This window comes from Pyxicephalus adspersus, chromosome 2, assembly GCF_032062135.1.
Source record: "Pyxicephalus adspersus chromosome 2, UCB_Pads_2.0, whole genome shotgun sequence".
Lineage (NCBI taxonomy): Eukaryota > Metazoa > Chordata > Amphibia > Anura > Pyxicephalidae > Pyxicephalus > Pyxicephalus adspersus.
Window position 1 is genome coordinate 84,724,028 of NC_092859.1, and position 20,119 is coordinate 84,744,146.

A 20,119-nucleotide genomic window follows, 5' to 3' on the forward strand; every position below is an offset into this window, starting at 1 on the left:
TAACACAAAAAGGTTCTTACCCCATAATTCTACTAGTTTGGAGAGTATGATAAAACAGGTTTTTTGGGCAATGGGATCTGGATAGTCGACAGCTCCTTGAATGACTGTGAATATTACACGCTCCACATTTTCAGCATCTGTACCATATAAATAGAGGAAAGTTATTCAACATATGTAATGAAATGACTCCAATGAACAAAAACCCCATTTAAGTGGGACTTAAATGACAGTCAGATTTCAAGGTAATGCTCAAGTTAAAAACATCTTTTAGCTCCTTGGTCTTCATCAAGCTTTTAAGGTTTGTTCTCAAACATACTTAGGGGACCTTTCAGAAAGTTTACTAAGACCATACTTAACCAAAGTTAAAATGCTTTTAAACTATGTCACTTCTAAAGGCAAATGGCTGCACAGATGTCAGTTTCACAAATAATTCATGGCATTTTAAACATTGGAAACCTGTGTAGTTTTTGTTTGTTCAAAAAGTTTCAATTAAATACATTTTAAAATTCCAAACTGCAATACTAAAAATGTGTAAAAGGTCCAAGAAAGTGAAACATTTGCATGCAGGGTACAGGGTCACTTTAAATTAAGAAGGTCATATAAATTAAGACATACATTTTTTTCTATGCTTCAGGCAGTGAATAAAAAAAAAAACAGTAATACCATATGGCTTTTTATTTAAACCTCTCAAGTTTTAAGAAAGGTTCATTACAGGTAGTCCCAGAGTTAAGAACATCCTACATACGGACGATTCTTGGATACGAACGAACTGGCTTCCCTGCTTGTTCAAGACAGAGGCTTGATGGGGGGAGGGGGGTTCACATGACTTGCATAAGAAGTCTTTTGTAGTTCTGCAACCTCTTGTAATACTTTAATGACTGAGAAACTCTGCAATTGTTCTTTTTTGCATATCAAAGTACAGCTTACTCCAGAAGTAATGAATATCTAGGCTTCATAAAGTTTTGTTTTTGCTTTGTTTGTGACTAGCTCACATTGAGGATTTTATACAGTAACTGACACCACGCTGCCTAATAATATGTTGAGACAAACATTTGTCCTAATTGCATTTATTAAAATAATGTACCTGTTCCGATTTACATACAAATTCAACTTAAGAACAAACCTACAGTTCCTATCTCGTATGTAAACCGGGAACTACCTGTATAGGGAACAAATGTACAACAAGAAAGGTGAGAAAGCCAAAGCTGGTTTTGCCACTATAAAAAATATGTAGCAAAACAAGATACTAGAAATATGAGGATACGAAATAAGATACCAATGCTGGCTGAGAAATACATTCGACTATATTTTACTTTACAATATCTACTAACCCTGATTGGCAATGACCTCATTCATTCCACTTCCAGTAACTGTTTGAAGAAAGGCAAAATAGCTTCTTCGTAACATTTGCTTATCTAGAGCAGCAGACTGGTCATTTTCTTCTGAAGGACGGGCCAACACCTCAAATATGGCATGAAGAAGCGGCATGAAAACTTGCTGCAGGAAAGGCGACACTTGAGACTAGGGAGGGATGTAAGAAAGTCAGTCAATCAGTACAACAGGATATATAAAACCATAGCTACATTTTATTGCTTGCAAATCTTTCTATTTCATTAAATTTGTTTGTTGCTTTCCAAATAAAAAATAATGCACCATAATTCAGGTTTTAGTATAAACTTATTGTATTTATGTAGTACAAATGAATTAGCAATTACTTTCTTGTGATCAATATATATATATCTATATATATATCTATATATATATATATAATTCAAATTTATCTGTGCATTTTCCATGCAAAGGAATAATCTCAAGCAATTTTAAAGCCAAAGTAAACGCCACTTTTTTTTTAATGATCGGCAAGTGTGCTGTGCATATAGTATTGTTCTTTCATGTTTTTTTTTTTACAATAAATACGTTTTGTGCAGTGTGCATAAGAATGTTCTCCTGTTTTTTTCAAACTATAGTACGGCCCCCCGACAGTCTGAGGGACCGTGAACCGGCCCCCTGATTAAAAAGTTTGAGGACCCCTGATGTAGAGGAGAACAAAATCCTAAATAGATACCTTGAATTTGGCAGTTATTTGGTTAATGAGAGGAATGAATTCTTGCAAGTCCTTTGCTTCACAGTCTTTCAACATATGTTCTGAAGCAGTAGGGATGAAAGGAAGCACTTCCTCCTCCAAACAGATAATCATACGATGAAGGAAGGTACGGACACCACCTCTGAGAATTTCCTTTTGAACAGGGCAACTAAGAGCAGGCAGAAAGCTTTGTAAACAGTCCAAATAGACTCCGGAACAGCCACACTGTTTCACAGTCTGCTTATTGCTAAAAGCTTTACTTGTACGGCTGCAGAGGAAAAAAAAAAAATACATGTATAAGTAAAACTGTTATTCAAATTTCTACTATTACTATGTACAGACTTGGCCTTTGTTTTTGGGTCTTAGTTTCCCTGAGTCTGAACAACATGTAACCATCATACTTTGGTTTCACAGCTTTCCAATTCCCTTATCTGGAAGAGTTATAGAAAAAGAAATTAGAAGTTATAACCTTTTTATTTACCTGGCAAATCCAACAGCATGATTAAGGCAATCTGCTAGAACCGTCTGCCGCTCCTCATCTTGCGCCACCATTAATTTTCCTAGTAAAATTTTGAACTTTTGCATTAATGGATTTAATAGATTTCTCATCAGAATACTTTTCCTGTCTGCTGGATAGTCACTGTTTACTATGAGGACACCTGCAGTCTCGTATATGAAGAGCTGATCATCGCTGCTCAGCAAAGTCTGAAAACCATTTTCCTGAAAAAACAAAACAAAAAACAACAACTATTATTTCACATCACACAAAGCAAAGTTCCAAGAACATGCATATACTGACTAGGATTCAGTTTAAAACAAAATAAACTTTGCAAACATCTGGTACCTAACAAACATTACACAATCTAAGTTTACAGTAGAAATGGATACCTACATTTTTGAATTTGAGGTGTAAGAGTACTTCTGTTTAAAGGAGATACTTTACCTAAAAATCTATTATTTCCAACAGAAGGCTTTTAGGTTATGCTTGGCTGAACTCCATATAACAGGAATGGAAACCTCTGCTTAAAGTAATACATAAGCTGCCTTTGACCTTCACCTGCAAATATTTTTTTAGTTGCCTCTGCCCACTAACCCAAAGTTTGGACAATGCAAACAAATAGCATTCAAGATAAAAAGTGAACAAAAACATTTAATATAAACAAACTGGTTGACAGAATAGCTCCCTTAAGGCGAAATGTGCATGCACACTGCACTACATCCGATTTATTTTCATTTCTAAGATCCACCAGTTTGTGTGTCAATCATATTTGACCATGTGACACCCAAAGTAGGAAGAACAATAGACTACCTTTCCCGGCATCTCTGCATTACAGTGAAAGCCATACATCTATCAGAAGTCAGGACTTGTAGTCATGAGAAATGGGTGGTGAGCTTAATCGGTCTACATGAATCTAAAAAGCAAAGGGGTGTGTGGATAGGTGTGCAGCTACAAAATTGGTTTTTGAATTTGTAAAGTTCAGTTCCAAAAAGTAATACCTATATCTGATACCAAATCAAAATAATTGCCCTAATTTGCCTTGTTTATTTTTAGCATTCATTGGGATTAAATTTATATATTTCTCAGCCACTAACCTGGAGAACCATTTCTATATTTCTCAGCCACTAACACTAACCTATTTTTACAGATTGCATGCTTCTTTTGTAGGTCAACGGTACACTCTAAACAGGATGTCAACAATAGCAGCTTATAAGCCTTTCCTAGCTGGGAATTTTAGCAGACATATGTAAACAAGATTTTGCATACAAAAAGAAAAATCTTTGGCAGGTAAAACTAAATGCACATAGCTTTAAATTATCTCTTTTTAATTATTCTAAACTACAATAAGATAAACTAAACAGTGACTTACAGGTGGAGAAAGTTCTAGCAGATCTTGAATCCTACTCAGAATATCTTCTACAAATGTATTCATGTGTTTACTAGGAAAACAAGCACGTAAACAAATAGCATGTTTATACCATTATAAATATCTAAAAGTTCATACAAATAGGTCACAACATTAAGAAAGTTGTACTTCCCATGAAATAATTGGATCAAAATATATTGATGTGAATATCATTTGATTATGAATAAAGTATTAAAACAGGTTGCAAAAAAATACTTTGATAACATAAATCTAACCGAGCAACGTTAGTAAAATCTAACCAGGAGTGGTGAGAAAAAAAAAAAAAAATACAGAACATTTGGAGCCTATTTACACCAGTTTGGTTCACTGAGATGCATTTAACATTTTCATGTTGTGTTTAGGAAGTGCGTTTATTTTAAAAGGTTGCCTATTGAACCAAAATTTTTGCAGCATTGCATAAAATACAGTAGTGCAATAAAGTCTCCTGCAATGTTAGTGCACTGGAGAACCATTTAGAAAGCATGGTACTGTAATGCACCAACACAAATAATGAGAGTTACTGCAGAGCAATGGTGTTAATACACCCTTATTTATTGGATAGCTGCACTTACTGAAGCGATTTCACAAATCGTGAAAAAAGGTAGGATGTTCTACTGCGAACCTTGGGACTAGAATGGCGCAAGCCTCTATGATCCAGAAACGCCATCTAAAATGAAAAAAAATCAGGAAGAACACAGTCAGTACAATATTATCTAGAGTTAGTAATCTATACTGAAAATTACATACACTACTGGTTCACTTTACTTTAATGGACTAAAATATATATATATATATATATATATATATAAACCAGATCTCCCCAACTACTTCTAAAATGTACATGTGGCTGATGACAAAAAAAAGCCTGCATGTTATTTGAGGAAATTCCCTCTAGACATTTGTCACTGTAACAGGGGTTCTCATCCAAACTCTTACTCTCACCCAATGATCATTTTTTTCCTCTTACATTCTCTCTGTGCCATTAGGACAGAGATGGTAAACCTCTGATGGCAATAACAACATCTTAAGGGGTTATATACTTCATACACTGATGACGACATCTTTCAACCCATTTCCTAAAGTCCAGGTTGCCATGGACTTTCCTCAACTTGTAACTGAATAGAGAACGTGGAAGCAGCAGAATGATAAGCTCAATACTCTATCACTTTGCTTTCTTTTCCCACAATCATGTTTCAAGACAGTGCAGGAATCAAATGGCTCCATGAACTACATTCTTCCTATTGAACTACATCTCTGCTGTACAGGGACTCTGGAAGGCTGATAACAGTTCAAAAAACAAATACGTACACTGCTTGCAATTAAAAATGTATTTCGGGATTCATAATTCATTACAGAGCTAAATTATTTTAGCTTTACGCTAAAACTTTGACCCAGGTTATTACCCCATTGTTTACCCTGATGGTTCCAGCCTCAGTGCTAGACCTGTAACTCTTATCATTAGGCCTGCATTCCTAGAGGCTCCCTAGCAGAATTCTGTCAAGGTTGAAGAAGGCTGTCATCTAAAGTGATACCTAAGTACTTGGGTAGAGATTCTGGGTATTATTTTTCATGTGGTAAAATAGAGCACATGCACAACATTAAAACAAAATCTTACCAAAACGTTAGGAATGTGTATGGGTTCAACTGTGAAGAACTTTTCATATCTAACCACAGTTTCAAAAAATTCTAATGTAACGGATGTATGATTGTAGGCACTCACACCAGAGGTCACAAGCTACAAGAGAAGAAGAAAAAAAAAATTAAAACTGCTCTTTAGATTCAAACACAGCACCACCGGTAGATCTTTTGGTGTAGAGCTTGTGGTACAACAATCTAAGTATCGGCAGGCAGCCAGCCTCAATGAAGCAGGTTAACAAAAAAAAAAAAAATCACCCTCTAAACAAAGTACGTTTATAGTGTTAGTGTGTTAGTGTGTGTGTGTGTGTGTGTTAGACTTACTGTTCTCATCATGTCCTGCAATGCACTTGCTTTAGCAGCATCACCACAAAAATGAGCTCCATGGGATGCTGGGATAGCTTCTCCTAACATGTACAGCAACCGGATTGCAACCTCCACTTCCATAAAAGGGGCAGCCTGCCAGTTTCTTCAATAGAAGAAAGGTGACAATGAACGCAAACATTTAGTACAGAAGTACAGAACAACAAAATATTATGCAGAAAAGAATAACAATATAATTATATTTACATATCTCCTGCAACTGATAAATTAGGAAGGCAGGATGAGCAATATAGGAGCCAGCCAAATATCTGACAACTGTCAACTATGCGTTGCTGGCATGGACGAATGCAGAAATTATTTGAAGTGAATAATAATTTTTTAGACCAATAAAGTTAATTCAGATAATTCCTGATGTTACATCTGATGATCTCTCATGGCACACTAATGTGCTGTGGCACAGTGGTTGTGAATCACCGATATATGGGGGAAGGGGGTCATTATGGCCACTGGGGAAAACATGCAGTTAGGTTTATTGGCTTCCCCCCACAGAACTGACCTTAGACTGTAATAAAACACATTTTCAGGGTCAAGATAAAAGTACAGCCAAGTAAAGTGGAAAAGACACCTACTGTAGTGTACTATTAAAAATTCTGCGGACAGAGGCCAACAGTAGTTCTGGTGACACTTGTGCAAGACGGTCCAACAACAGTTTCAGCTGCTTTCTGTATTCAACAAACATTGCTTCATCTTCACCCTGTTTTTGGGGAACAGTGATTTATGTTATTAAAAGTAAAGTATGTATCTTAGGAGAAACTCAAAAATCTGAAAGTTAAAAACTACCGAAAGTCTATAGATGTTAACCGTGCCGCCCCCAAACAATTCCACTTTAAAGCATCTCTGTAATTTTGTGTAGTATACAATGTTTGAGAATATATTTCAATGTTTAATTATATTTGGATAAAGAAGATTCAAAAAGGCATCAAGGAAATGTAAACAAGGGTACAAGGTCTTCTTATTTAGTGTGAAAAGCTTACCTCATTATCAAAGTTATATTCTTCATCATAAACTAATTTCTTAATTACTGCCAACATTATGGCCTACAAAGAGAAATACATAAGATAATTAGTCAAAAATATCAAAATTCCCAGAACACCATAGAAGAGAGCAACCATTTTTTTCTGGCATGTTAATGAAGTAAACTACTTTGCTGACACCAATGTTTTTACCATATTTTGTGCAAATCTAGATAGCATATTTGTACATTATAAAGCACTTTTGCTCCCAACTGCTGGCTCAGGAGCTGCAGTAGTCACAGTCTTACTTTGTCTTCACCACCAATGTATTTTTCTAGGTTTGTAGTCTTCAGCCATTTAATTAGGCTGGAGTAAGCCAACTCCCATGCATAGGAGCTGCTTTATCTTTATTTCTGTGCCAACACAGTCCACTGAGCTCTGCATACACAGCATGGAAAAAGTGCTTACCAGAAGAAAGAGGTCTCTTCAGCTTTGACAAAAGCCTACCACCTATTTTTGTTAAGTAAACACCTACATTTTAAGGGAGCTTCCACACCTGCCCAATCCAGTGTGCAGCATTAAAGGTGCATTAATATGCTGCCAAAGCACCAGATTGAATTAATAAAATGTAACCGCACCTTACCTTCCTTTCCTGCAGAGCAGTGAACTGCAATGCACATAAGTGCATCTCTTTACATTTTCAATGTAGATACACTGTGGAGGTGCCATTTAAAAATGAATGGCACCACACAGAGACGATGTGCGTTATGGGATTCAGTTTAGATGTAAAGGAGCCTTACAATAGTAATAAAGGAGGCATGTAAACACAACCAAAGAGAACATAAGATACAGTTCATGATCATGAAATTACTGTTTACCTGAAAGAATAATGACCACTTACCTCTACATTAGCTTTCTGTTGATCAGAGAGCATACCTAACTGCAAAACAAAATTTTTAGTATTACATAAATGCCAGAACAATATATAGTTTAAAATACTTCACATTTTACATGTTTACTACAATAAACATTATGTCTACCATAGGCATTATAATTACCGCTAGTACTGGTCTGGTATAGTATGGGTAACTATACACTGATTGTTTCCTCCACTAAATGATCAAAATTAAATTCACCCAGGATAGGCCTATATGATGCTGGATGTATTCAAGCCAGGAAGCAGCCTCCCAAAAGCTCACATTGTGCATGTAAATGGGAGTAAGCAATTTAGGTACAAGGGAAGGACCTGAAAGCTGTGCAAGAATTAGGCAAGGCTGGAGTCCAGCTTTAGGAGAATAAACTTAAAATCATCCTCTAATGATAGGTATTTGGCTATTATGATGAGCCTTTGTCTTCAACATTTTCAGTAACTTAAACTGATTTTTTTTCAGATAAATTACTCAGAACTCAATTACTTCCAACAAAAGTTGGCAAAACACTGTGTTCTACAAGTATAGACTGAATACAGGACTCTCCCAAAATGAGCTACTAAAGAGTTTTGTAAATGTGGTTCTTTTAGCAAAGAAGAGACGAAATAAACAAAAAACATTTTGAACCAAGCATGGAGCTCCACCTGCTTGCTAATTATGTGAACATATAATACTCATTTGCAGTGTTTTACATTTAATAAATTAAATACTTTTTTTTCTTAGCCTTGGCTATAGAAAAAATAAATGCAAAACTGCTAGATTCCTTTCAAGTTGCTCTTACTTGTTTCAAGATATGTAAATACTCATAACAAAATCCAATTATGTTGGATGAGATGTCGTCATCTTCGTGGATAAGCAATTGCAACATCAGAGGCACTTTGGATTCAATAGATTGCAATGTGTCCTGTGCATTCTTTAGATCACCGGATTTTGCCAATTTAGTCCAGCTGATGACCAGAGACTGTCCCATTCCATTCACTAGCTTTGAAAACCTGGCCAGAAAATCCACATCTTCTTCCTGGTACAAATCCAAAAAATTGTATTCATGAAACACCCAGAAGTAAAACACAGAGTGAAAAGCCAAATCTTGTCCAATAGGATCACAGGGATTAAATAAATGCTACATTCTGCCGAAGCATTCATCTTGAAACAAAAATATGACTAGCAGATCTAAGAGTATGTGGTATATTCACAAAAAGTATCATCACTTTTCATCACTTTTTCTTTTGGGGGGGGTTTGTAGTTTACAGCAGGAAGATAACATTCTTTATACCCTGCTAAAACTTTTATGGTGACCACCCGGCTATTTTTGGGTGGTTACTGAATAGTTGGGTCACAATGGGGCTGCCACCCACGTACAATTTCTTATCACCCGGCTTAAACAAATTTAACTACTTCTAAAGCTTTGAAGCCTGGGGAAACCAAACAAGTTTGTGAGGCTGGCTTGACTGGCTGCCTGTGTGACCAGGGTTGTGGATTCAGAAACAATGATTGTGTACCTGAAGTCAGCAAAATACCTGACATACAAGTTATGCCACAGGTCAGTGACAAAGTCAGTGACAAAGCCACAGAATAGGTAAGACACCCAGGAAAGTTGGGAGCAATGGCAGCGCCATTTTCTATTAAAGGCTGAGCCAAAAAAAAAAATTAATATTTCAGATTTTGTTGGATGCTGCAGCATTAGGTCACCAGATCCTCAATTCTCTTGTAGAGTTTGATATATTTTATATATATTTGATGTATTCCCAGACCATTCAGACAATCATGGCATTTGCAAGGAATGCCTGCTCCCACTCTTAGATACGTAATGCATTTGACATTTTACAGTATGAAATATGAGACGCTGACATAAATCAATTGTGGTTATACAAGATAAAAACAGGGTGTCTCGACAGTTTTTTTGGGACATTATTTGAGAGCACTTGGAACCTAAATATGGTGGGCATGCTAGCAAAAACCAAATTAAATCCTGGTTAGCAATGAGCAAGCCCTGCACCCCAGCGACAATAACTCGTGTAACAAGTGTAAACAGTTAACAGTAACACTAAAATAACATAACATTTCCTGGCATGTGGTTATTCACCAGTGTCACAAACCTGCTGAATGCTGAAGAATCCTGCAGACTGTAATACTTGACACAAAGATTCCACTAGTTTGGTTTTATCAACAGGATCCATTCCCTTATTTACAATTTCATACAAACAGTCACATGCTTCCTCACGGAGAACTTCCACTGACATGTGACCAAGCAGCATGTTAATAAATCTGAGAGATTAGCACAAAAGGAGGCAACAGTAATTAGTCAGGAATACAGTAAAGTCAAACATGCATAATACTGGATGAGGGAGCTGCAAGTACTAAACTGAAGCGTGCACGTCTCCTGATTATCATGCATTTTCTTGATTCTGTGTTTACATATGACCACTTAGGGCAGTAAAACTTGTAGCAATGTACTTATATTGGCCATTTTAAATGGACAATGTTATATTTATTGTATCTATATATTACCTTAGAAATTTCAGAAACAAATTAGGTAGAACTCTATTGTAAATTGGGGGATAGTAAATAACCTCCTGGGCGGTTCATTTCTGTCTGGATTTAAATGTCTAAAAGCGGTACTTTGTCTTTCATGAAAATTTATTTTATAGTATAATATATTAGTAGGAGTATAATAAAGAAACACAAAATCATGTCAAACAAATTTATTAAACTGACATGATTTTACGTTTCAAACTTTATTATACTGTAAAATAGGTTTTCATGAAAGACCATGTACCACTTTTAGACATAGAAATCCAGTGTATTGAAATACATGGAAATAAAGTTATTTTGTATTAAATGCAATACAAAATAGTTTGAAATTCCTGCTTGCGACGGGCTGTACGCACCAACGTCCTCGAGAACTCCCAGGGAACGTCAGCGCACTCGCCAGGGGACAGATCAACAAAGAGGACACAGCCAAAGAATGGCAGGACACTGGAGGAAGCCGATGGGACCAGGTAAGGCTTTATTTTTTACTTTTTTTTTTAAACTACCCTGAGTGTGGCTCAGGGTCACCGCTTTCAGCAGGTTTTTTATTTTTAACCTGAGTCATACTCGGGCTTACCACTCAGGAGGTTAACAAAAGAATAAAAAGTCAAGCAAACCATATTTACAAGGGAAACTGCAAATCAGTATTATACACCACGCATATCATTACCTGCAGTAGATTACAACATTCCATTACCCTTTGCACTGTGCTATAAATACACCTGCTCTAAGCACTGTGATATTAAAATGGATTTGTTGAGTTTTTAGGTGCAAGTTTCAACTACATAATTAAACACCTCAATCCAGCAGTTTTATTCGGACTGACAAATACAAATATACTTTGTTATATTCTATTATATATATATTTTTACTCTGCTATATTAGGTTCTAGAACTTAACACCCTGCACTATCACCCCTTTTAACTTCATGCATATCAGTAATAAAAGCAACATTACTTTGTACAAACTTATACCCCTTTTTACAGCTGGAACAAAATTCTGATCTGTCATATATGGGAAAGGTTATAAGTTGCCATTCCTATTAACTGTTAAATAAAATTCAAAGTACTCGCACAGGCAAACGTAAAGCATTAATCCAGAAGACAATCCTCTATATATGTATATATATATTGCGAACACACACATACACTTTACCTGTCATTTGCAATCAATGTCAGATCAATCCATGAGACATAGGCTCCAATCACTTCAAGGCACTGGCATGTCAGTTCAGAGTTTGTGTGCTGATAAGTCTGTAATATTTGGTACCACGATTCCACCAAATTTGGGATACATTGCTCCCGCATGGTGTCCTTCAATAACGTATTTCTACGTGCTTCCTAGAAGGTAAAACAGGTTAAGTAATTTAGACAGACTTAATTATATAGTTTTGCCTGTACGCCATAATTTTCCCAGATATATTTTAATAAAAATTTCTCCCCTTTTGTCACAGTTTATGGATTAATTCTAGCCCCACCCACTATTTGCTGGTTGTCATGAGAAGCAGCTGATTTTTTTTTTATATGTTTGACAGTACAAGCATTTTTTTATATGTTTGACACTACAAGCTTTTTTTTAAAAAGTCTCCAGCAAGCATATTAATTCATAAACCATGCCTCACCCAGAGCTGCAAGTCTGAACATAGGCGTAGGATTAAGATCCATGAGCAAGACCCAAGCACATTTGTGTTTAACAATCTTAGGCATGGTGATGGTTCAGGCCTTTTCCTTACATTTTACATGACCTGCTTAGGGGATCAGCATAAAAAGTCTAAAAATTTGCATTGTCCCATACAATGGGCTCAGCTAATGTACGAAAAGCCTGACTTTATCCAGTCAGATCTGGGAGTAGTTCACATTAATATTTATAAGGACATATTGTGTTTTAACACTTGTTAAATAGACTGACTCCAGAATCAACACAAAAGAACTTTTGCAGTTATAGAAGAACAGGCAGTAGTGCAGCAGTTTCCAAAAACTGATAGAGGAAAGACAAATTTAAAGTTAAACTATGTGATGAGGCTCTACATTTTTAAATGCTATGTATTGAGAAAAAAAAAAATCAAATTGGAAATGTATTTTCAAATACTGAAAAATGTAAAACATTTAAATAATGCTTGCAGGATGCATGAAAAAGTAAATACAGCAATAAAGTATGTTGTTCACCTCAGGAGTGTGAATGATGTCCCGATCCACCACCTCTGCATCGACAGCCATAAGAATTCTAAGGTACAGGTCAACACCACGTGGATTGAGCCCCACAACAGAGAGAATATCAAAGAAGAATTTAGGCCAGGTTGAGAGGTACTCAGTGATAAAGACCAAGGCGAAGACCTGTGCAGCTTTGTTACGTATAAATGTTTTCTCTGGTTGGGCATTGAGCATCTGTAATTGAAGAAAAAAAAATGAAAACAAAAACATGCTGCAAATATAGGCACAAAAATACTGCTTTTGAGAGAACATTCACCCAAAAACCTTTGTGTGCCATTCACAAGCACAAGTGTTTACTTAACCTGTTTGTCAACTGCTATGCGATTCTAATGCACCAAGAAATTCACGCTGAAAACACATCTGCCTGCAACTTTTACTAATCACAGCTAAAAGGCTACATAAAACCTTTGAACCTCCAAGGTTTCCATAAAACATTTATTCTAGGTCTCACATAAGTATTTGAATATTTACCTGTGCCTGAAGCCATGTTATTAGAGTTTCCCTTATAAGTTGCTGCTGCAATGCGGTCAGTTCAGAATACCTGTGGAAAATAAAACATAACATACATAAATAATACCATAACGTCGAGGTATACTATGTGTCAAATAGCATGAGTAGTCATGTCATACCCGGATTCCAAGAATATAATGCATGCACATCAGGGTCCATTCTTGAAAAAAATGGAAATTTCAAACTTACTTGAATTTTATTTGGTGTTCCAAAACTTGAAAACAGAAGAACTTGACATGATCGTCACTAAAACAAAAACACCAAATTAAATTTGTTTCATGCATTTTTTGCAGTTCTATATAAAATTGTATTATTGGGGACACTGACATAGGGGGTTATGACTTTGGCCACATACACAGAGGGCTATTTTTGCAGTCACTGACAATGGGGTTTAGTATCGTGTCCACAAAAACCAAATACTACGGGTATTACTGTGCCCACCAAAACAAATAAGGAATTCAACTTCTTTTTCACCGTGCATTGCAGTAAATTCCAAAAACAGTTGTACTTCATCCCAGAGTAGGCTGCCTTACTTGTACATCAAAGGATAAAAATAAGCTGCAATTATGCAAAAGAAGGGTTTTTATGGGATATATAAAGATGACAAGACATGCGGATCATGTATTAGAACCTGCTGTATTTACATATTACAGCATAGCTAGTCCAAAGCATGAGCAATAAAAGAGGAGATAAAAGAACAATGTTAATTCAGAACTGAATGAAATATTTCAATCAAGCAACAAGTGCAACCCATATTTATTTGGGACAGTGTCTATAAATCTAATTTGATGCAGTATACTTGTTTCAAGTAGTTAAAGAAACCCTGTTGCAAGACCAACTTTCATAAAAAAAAAAAAAAAAAAAAAAAAAAAAAAAATCCTCACCTATTGTATTATATATTATATGGGAATTTAGAGTATGCATGTGTTTTTCTGCAGAAGGGGTTTTGGTGCTTAAAACAAAACCCTATTTTCCTTCCTTCCTCCCACAGCAGCTACGTACGTACAAAGGTGTACTCAGAGTAAGCACAAATAGCAATTACACACTCTCCAAGAGGAGGTTGTGTTGGGGAATCAACTATTTGAGGAGCAATAAGCTTTTAAAACAGTGGTCGCCAACCTTTTCGGACCCACGGACCACTAAACTTACCGGTTCTGGACTGTGCATGCGTAGGGAGCTAGGTGTCACTCAAAGTGGAAGAAACGGCCCCCCCAATAGTAACGCCATTATGGCAGAACCCGCCCACTATCCCATCGCAGGTCTGAGCCTGCAATCCGCATGGGGGACATTGTCCGCAGCTCTGGCAGGTGCTCCCTCCCTGACCCCTTGGCCAAAGCTGCGGACCACTGATTGGCCAGCTAGACTGGCTGTCATCAGGCAGCCCCTTATTCAGATTTTAGTTCCAACTTTGTGCAGTTGGTCAGTCTGTCAGCTCTGATGGATACACCTATGGATATACCTTGTAACTTTTTCTTCATTTCTATCTTTTTTTCACTACTAACCTGCTAAGGTTGCTGCCAAGATCATTACTTATTTGTTGCACAAAGCAGCGCCCTAGTGTACCAGGGTGTAGGTTTGCTGTATACAGCCAGGTTCAATACTGCTTGCCAATTGGTCACTTGCACTCCAGTGCTGGTTTTTAAAGAAACAGAATTTGCAGATGTAGCAGCAGCTGGCTGCTCATTGCTGCCACACCATTCATTTTCAATGGGCCCACAGCGTGTAGATAACACATGTAGCATCTTCTCCAAGGAAGCTGGGGTGAGGAAACGGTAACTACACCACAATCGCACTGCTAGACTGAACACAACCCAAAGTGCCTAGCGGTTGTCAGCTGGTACTAGGGAACGCTGAACGACAGCTTTTTTCCTCCCACTAATGTTAACAAAGTCTAAATTATTACAGAACATTGATTACACTCTTTAAAAAACGTGGGACAAAAACAAGCTGGCTAACAAAGTGAAACGGACAGTTGGGGCATATAAAAACACGATTGAAAATAGGATAAACTAAGAAATGAAAAGCTGAAACAGTATAGGAACAGTAGAAGGCATACACAAATATAGATTGCTCATTTTTTGACCACCTGGCTACAGCTTTCCCCCATTTGGCTAAAACAATTTCCGGGGAGAACTGGTTTCAGACCAGTGGCTTTCATTACCTGCAGACATTTCTTTTTAAAACAAAACACAGTGAAAATATATATATAATAATATATATAATATATATATATATTCCAAGACAAGTCCCTCACCTATATATGTGTTTGGCTAATGCTTCAGCACAGACCTGCCATGCATCATGTGAAACTTTCAGTTGTTCAAAATAAGCCAATGCCTGAAAAAAAAAACAGAAAAAAAGTATATAAAACCGACATCTCTACATAAAAGATGTTCATACACACATAACAGAAATGACAATACATCTGAAAACCTAAAGATAAATACCAAAAGTACAATATTCTTAAATGATTCATACAATAGGGTAAGTATATTCTCAGAAAAAGAGAAATACAGATTTAAAAACAAAACATTTGTGATCACGGGTACCATAATGACAAATAAAACATACACGCTCTCGGTAGTCAGCATTGGCATTTGGGTTGAGTCCAAGCAGGGCTTGTTCATCCATGTCTGCTGCTATACTTCAAGCTCCCTTTTTCTCACAATAGGTTTGCCCCTTTCTGGCACAGCAGAGTCAACCAACATCTGCCAAAGAATGAAAAAGCAAAGTTAGGAGAAACATGGTATTTGCAAACACAATGGTGCTGCTTGTCTCAGCAAATCTCCATAGATAACGCAGGAGTAGGAACAACATCCTGCACAGCATTATTCCCATAAACTAAACTTTACATGCACACATAGCAGCAATAGAAATAATAGCAGATAGAATTAATATGCATTTCCCCAAAGAACAAATATTTTACATTTATATATACACAATAGGAGTGTCTGATCCACTAAAGAGATGTGAAGCATTCAATTAATCAAATTGCTTCTTATTTATCACAATACAGAATTCTCTCTCTAAAAAAAAAAACTAGGGACTTGTTCACCCAAATGAGCTAACAGGTTAAATCAGCACAATACATTCCAGGAGCATGAAAAGAAAACGTATCCAAAAATCATTCACTCTTCTATCTCAAAGCAGCTATGACCTAAGTAAAACAAGTTTATCCTATGCCAGTAGCTGCAGCTTTACCTCTGTGGGGAAGCAGTGGTCTCTCAGCATAGGACCAACGCCCTACCTATCACGTCAGACTGATGGTTTTAAAAATCAGCAAAGATCAGGCTGATTTGAGGTCTGGTTCTGATCTTTGTGCTTCCTCACAGACTGTAAACCAGGTCCAAACCAGGCAACATTCTAGCAGGAGACAGGATTTGTCTACTTGTGGCTGCTTACAAAAAAAAAAAACAAAAAAACAAAAAAAAAAAAACTGTAAGACACTGAACACCTTTTCTTTTGATATGTCATATATAACTTTTCGATTTTGTGTGTGTAAAATATATATATATATATATATATATATATATATACATACATACATACACACACACACATACAAACTAATGGAATATAGGGATAGGAAATAAGCAACAAGTGAACAGTCAGCTCTAAAGGGTGCACCTTATAGAGGAAGTGCGACTTTATAAGGATCAGCTACTAACATTTTGATGGCAAATACCACAGGTCGCCTTCAGAAGACTAGCCTAGATGGTTTGTTGGCAAAAGGGGAACTACACAATATTGGGCAGGTGGTTTTAGGTTTTTGGTTTATCTGCATTTGACTCAATGACTTCACATATTGAAGCAAGAGCTTTGGCAGCTACAGTGCAGAGTAAGAAGCAAAACAGACTCTGTCTTTCAGAAAGGTTACCTTTAATACATACTAAAACAGGACAGAATATTTACTGAGAAGTTACTTTAGTTCACCTTAAATACCCAAAGAACATTTCCCACCACTGCATTTCTACCCTCCTATTGTGTGTTACTTCCCCCAACTCTTAGATTGTAAGCTCTTAGAGGCAGGGTCCTCTCCTCCCGTGTCACTGTCTGTATCGGTCATTCGCAACCCCCTATTTAATGTACAGCGCTGTGTATTATGTTAGTGCTAAATAAATCCTGTTTAATAATAACAGAAATGTAACACACTCAATTATCAGATGTTGTGCTGCATTTGTTATCATCTGGGCAATCTTTATGCTTACCCAGTGTTCACTTACTGTACAGGATTATAGAAGAAGTAGTGTTATGGTAAGACAGGTCTACACACCTCACCTATCCCCCACAATTAGATGATAGGGGGAGAGAACACCATTTGGGATTTTTAATGCAGTGTATACAGAAAAGTATGAGCTGACTGGATCTCTGGCAGGATCAACAGGTATTTTTATTCGTAAAGCATAAGTGATGAAATATTAGAAAAATAGCACATATTGATGATTGTACTTTACAAATGTCCTCCTGACATCCTCTGCTCTGCTGCCAGACCTCTTGTAGGTTGAATTTTAATATTATTATTACACATTGTTTATATAGCGCCATCATATTACACAGCGCTGTACAAAGTCTATAGTCATGTAACTAACTGTCTCTCAAAGGAGCTCACCATCTAATGTGCCTACCATAGTCATATGTCTTTAACCTCCCTAGCGGTAACCCAGAGTGTGACTCGGGGTAGAAAAAAGTTGCTAAAAGTGGTAACCTACTCGGGGTAGGTAAACCTATGGGAAGGTTAGTAAATACAGCCTTACCTGATCCGCCGGCGTCCCTCATCGCCGCAATCTCTGTCCTCTTCCTCCAGCCAGGTTCTGCACCCGAGGAGTTACCGGTGACGTCGGTGCGTGTGTACGTTGCCAGCGAGGCGGGGAATTCAAAATCCATCTGTATTGCATTCAATACAAAATAACTGTATTGAATGCAATACATTGGATTTATTTGTGTAAAAGCAGTACATTGTTTTCAAGAACATTTATTTTACACTATATATAATAGTATGAGTATAATATGTATTTGTTTTTTTTAATAAAAAAAATTAAAAAAAAAGGAAAATATATAGATTTTTCAATGTATTGTTTTTACATCATTTTGTGTTTCAAACTGTATTATATTTATACTATTATATTATTCTGTAAAATAAATTTTCATTAAAAACAACATACCGCTTTTAGACATATAAAAGCGGAAATAAATGAACCGCTAGGAAGGTTAATACAGTCTAAGGTCAATTTTGCGGGGAAGACAATTACATAGCAGTATGTTTTTGAAATGTGGGAGGAAACCCACACAAATGCAGGGAGAACCTGCAGACTCCATGCAGATCGTGTCCTGGCTGAGAGTCAAATCTGGAACATAGTGCTGCAAAAGCCAAAGTTCTAACCACTGAGCCACCATGCTAGCCCCTATGGATGATGACCAGTTTTATACAACCAACTTCCTGTACACCCAGCAGTGTTCTTCCCAGTACCTTTTAGTTGGGCGCGCCTCCAGGCACCTTTCAGTAACCACCTGGCTGTTTTTGGATGGTTACTGAACATGTGGGTCACAATACAGGGACTGCCACCCACCTACAGCTTACCGGTACATAGATTTCTGGGTTGAGAGCTGCCCAGGATGTCAGAGATCCCCCAGTGGTGCAGCCACATGACAGCTGGGACCGCAAGGCTCTGACACCATGATGAACCTGGGCAATGCCACCACTACAGTGATAGGGAAGTAATAGCTGAGCAATACACACATGGATACAGATGTGATAATAATGCAATCATTGGACCTTTACTACCTATGAAACCATAGTGAGACATGAAGCAGCAGTGATAGGGTACTGATCCCTAAATGGCACAATGATAACACATGGTGATGACACAATGATAACACATGGTGATAACATGACGCAATAGGTGGACCGTACAAGTGGCATTGAGAAGTTTGAATGCCCCCAGCCTGGCCGCCTCCTCCCATGGACACGTGTGAGCGCCGTCTATACATGACACATGGAAAGTCTCCTCCATGACATGGTTACACGTTCCTGACAGGATGACTCGGCTGAGCCTCGTACAGCAACTTACGGCCATGTGCTGCCGTGAATATATCGGTGTCCCGAGTAGCAGGGCCGCTTTCACTACTGTCATGGTTGAAAGATGCTAAACCCTGCCCGCTCACCTTCCCCGCCGGTCACTACATGCGGCAGCTCCTCCTCCCACCAGCCGCTCCGCCACACCGGCGTATTCTACGTGAACCCTGCAGCACCGCGTATCACGTTGCAGCGTCAGTAGAAGAGCACGTAGCGACGGGGCCGGACTGCTCAACACTTCTATAACACGTTCTGCCTGGCAGCGCGCTCTGGGGCATGTCGTCATGACGCATGGACGGGCGCGCTGCCTGTGGATAGCAATGAGATGGCAGTGGTAAATGTTATCTGGCGACATCTAGTGGCACGATTGAGGTACTGCATATGCAAAAGGATAGAGTGTTGTTTAAAGAGACCCTGTCACCACGTTAAATGTTGCAGGTAAATTTGTAGACACAGTAATTATTTTAATACATGCAATGTTTATTCATAGTTGTTTTTTTATACAAATGATTATGTAGCAACCAGGGGGGTAACATAGGGGAATGTTACAGTGCACCCTTTCTCAATTTTTTAAACATGGGGAAACCTTTGAATTACCTTCTTCAGGGAGCCCTTTTATAGTTACTACATCCACAGCTTACAGTATATCAGTACAGTAGTAAATGGGAAGAATGCCTAATACATTGCTGGCCAGTGGGAAAAATGTCACCTCTACATGGGTATCAGTGGTAAATGGCCTGAGGGTCACAAACTGCTCATTACTCAAGAAACTCCTAGAAACCTTTGGAAGAACCCTTCTTGAAAAACACTGCCATAGAGTGTCACGTAGGTGGCAGGCCCTACACTTCTGGATCTCTAAACATTACTAAGGGAGGTCAAGACAGCCAAAATACATTAAATTTACATATA

The 20,119-nt window shown here is 37.6% G+C and overlaps 1 protein-coding gene across 2 annotated transcripts in view; it reads right to left on the bottom strand.

Annotated features, from left to right (window-relative positions):
• The window catches only part of XPOT (exportin for tRNA), a 21,950-nt gene extending 2,483 nt beyond the window's left edge, over positions 1-19,467 (bottom strand). The window contains exons 1-20 of one of the 2 annotated variants that reach the window (XM_072401291.1): positions 19,300-19,467; positions 15,709-15,845; positions 15,392-15,474; positions 13,327-13,383; positions 13,099-13,168; positions 12,583-12,801; positions 11,573-11,757; positions 9,985-10,153; positions 8,670-8,906; positions 7,861-7,899; positions 6,981-7,043; positions 6,576-6,700; positions 5,947-6,091; positions 5,603-5,722; positions 4,560-4,654; positions 3,952-4,021; positions 2,565-2,803; positions 2,066-2,351; positions 1,332-1,521; positions 21-137 (exon numbers count right to left, since the gene is read on the bottom strand). In XM_072401291.1, coding sequence (XP_072257392.1) covers positions 21-137; positions 1,332-1,521; positions 2,066-2,351; positions 2,565-2,803; positions 3,952-4,021; positions 4,560-4,654; positions 5,603-5,722; positions 5,947-6,091; positions 6,576-6,700; positions 6,981-7,043; positions 7,861-7,899; positions 8,670-8,906; positions 9,985-10,153; positions 11,573-11,757; positions 12,583-12,801; positions 13,099-13,168; positions 13,327-13,383; positions 15,392-15,474; positions 15,709-15,768 — 2,569 coding nt within the window. In that variant the 5' untranslated portion in view covers positions 15,769-15,845; positions 19,300-19,467. Of the gene's footprint in view, positions 1-20; positions 138-1,331; positions 1,522-2,065; positions 2,352-2,564; positions 2,804-3,951; positions 4,022-4,559; positions 4,655-5,602; positions 5,723-5,946; positions 6,092-6,575; positions 6,701-6,980; positions 7,044-7,860; positions 7,900-8,669; positions 8,907-9,984; positions 10,154-11,572; positions 11,758-12,582; positions 12,802-13,098; positions 13,169-13,326; positions 13,384-15,391; positions 15,475-15,708; positions 15,846-16,338; positions 16,484-19,299 lie in introns of those variants that run through there. The other variant, XM_072401292.1, reaches the window with a different exon arrangement.
• Positions 19,468-20,119: the final 652 nt, after the last annotated feature.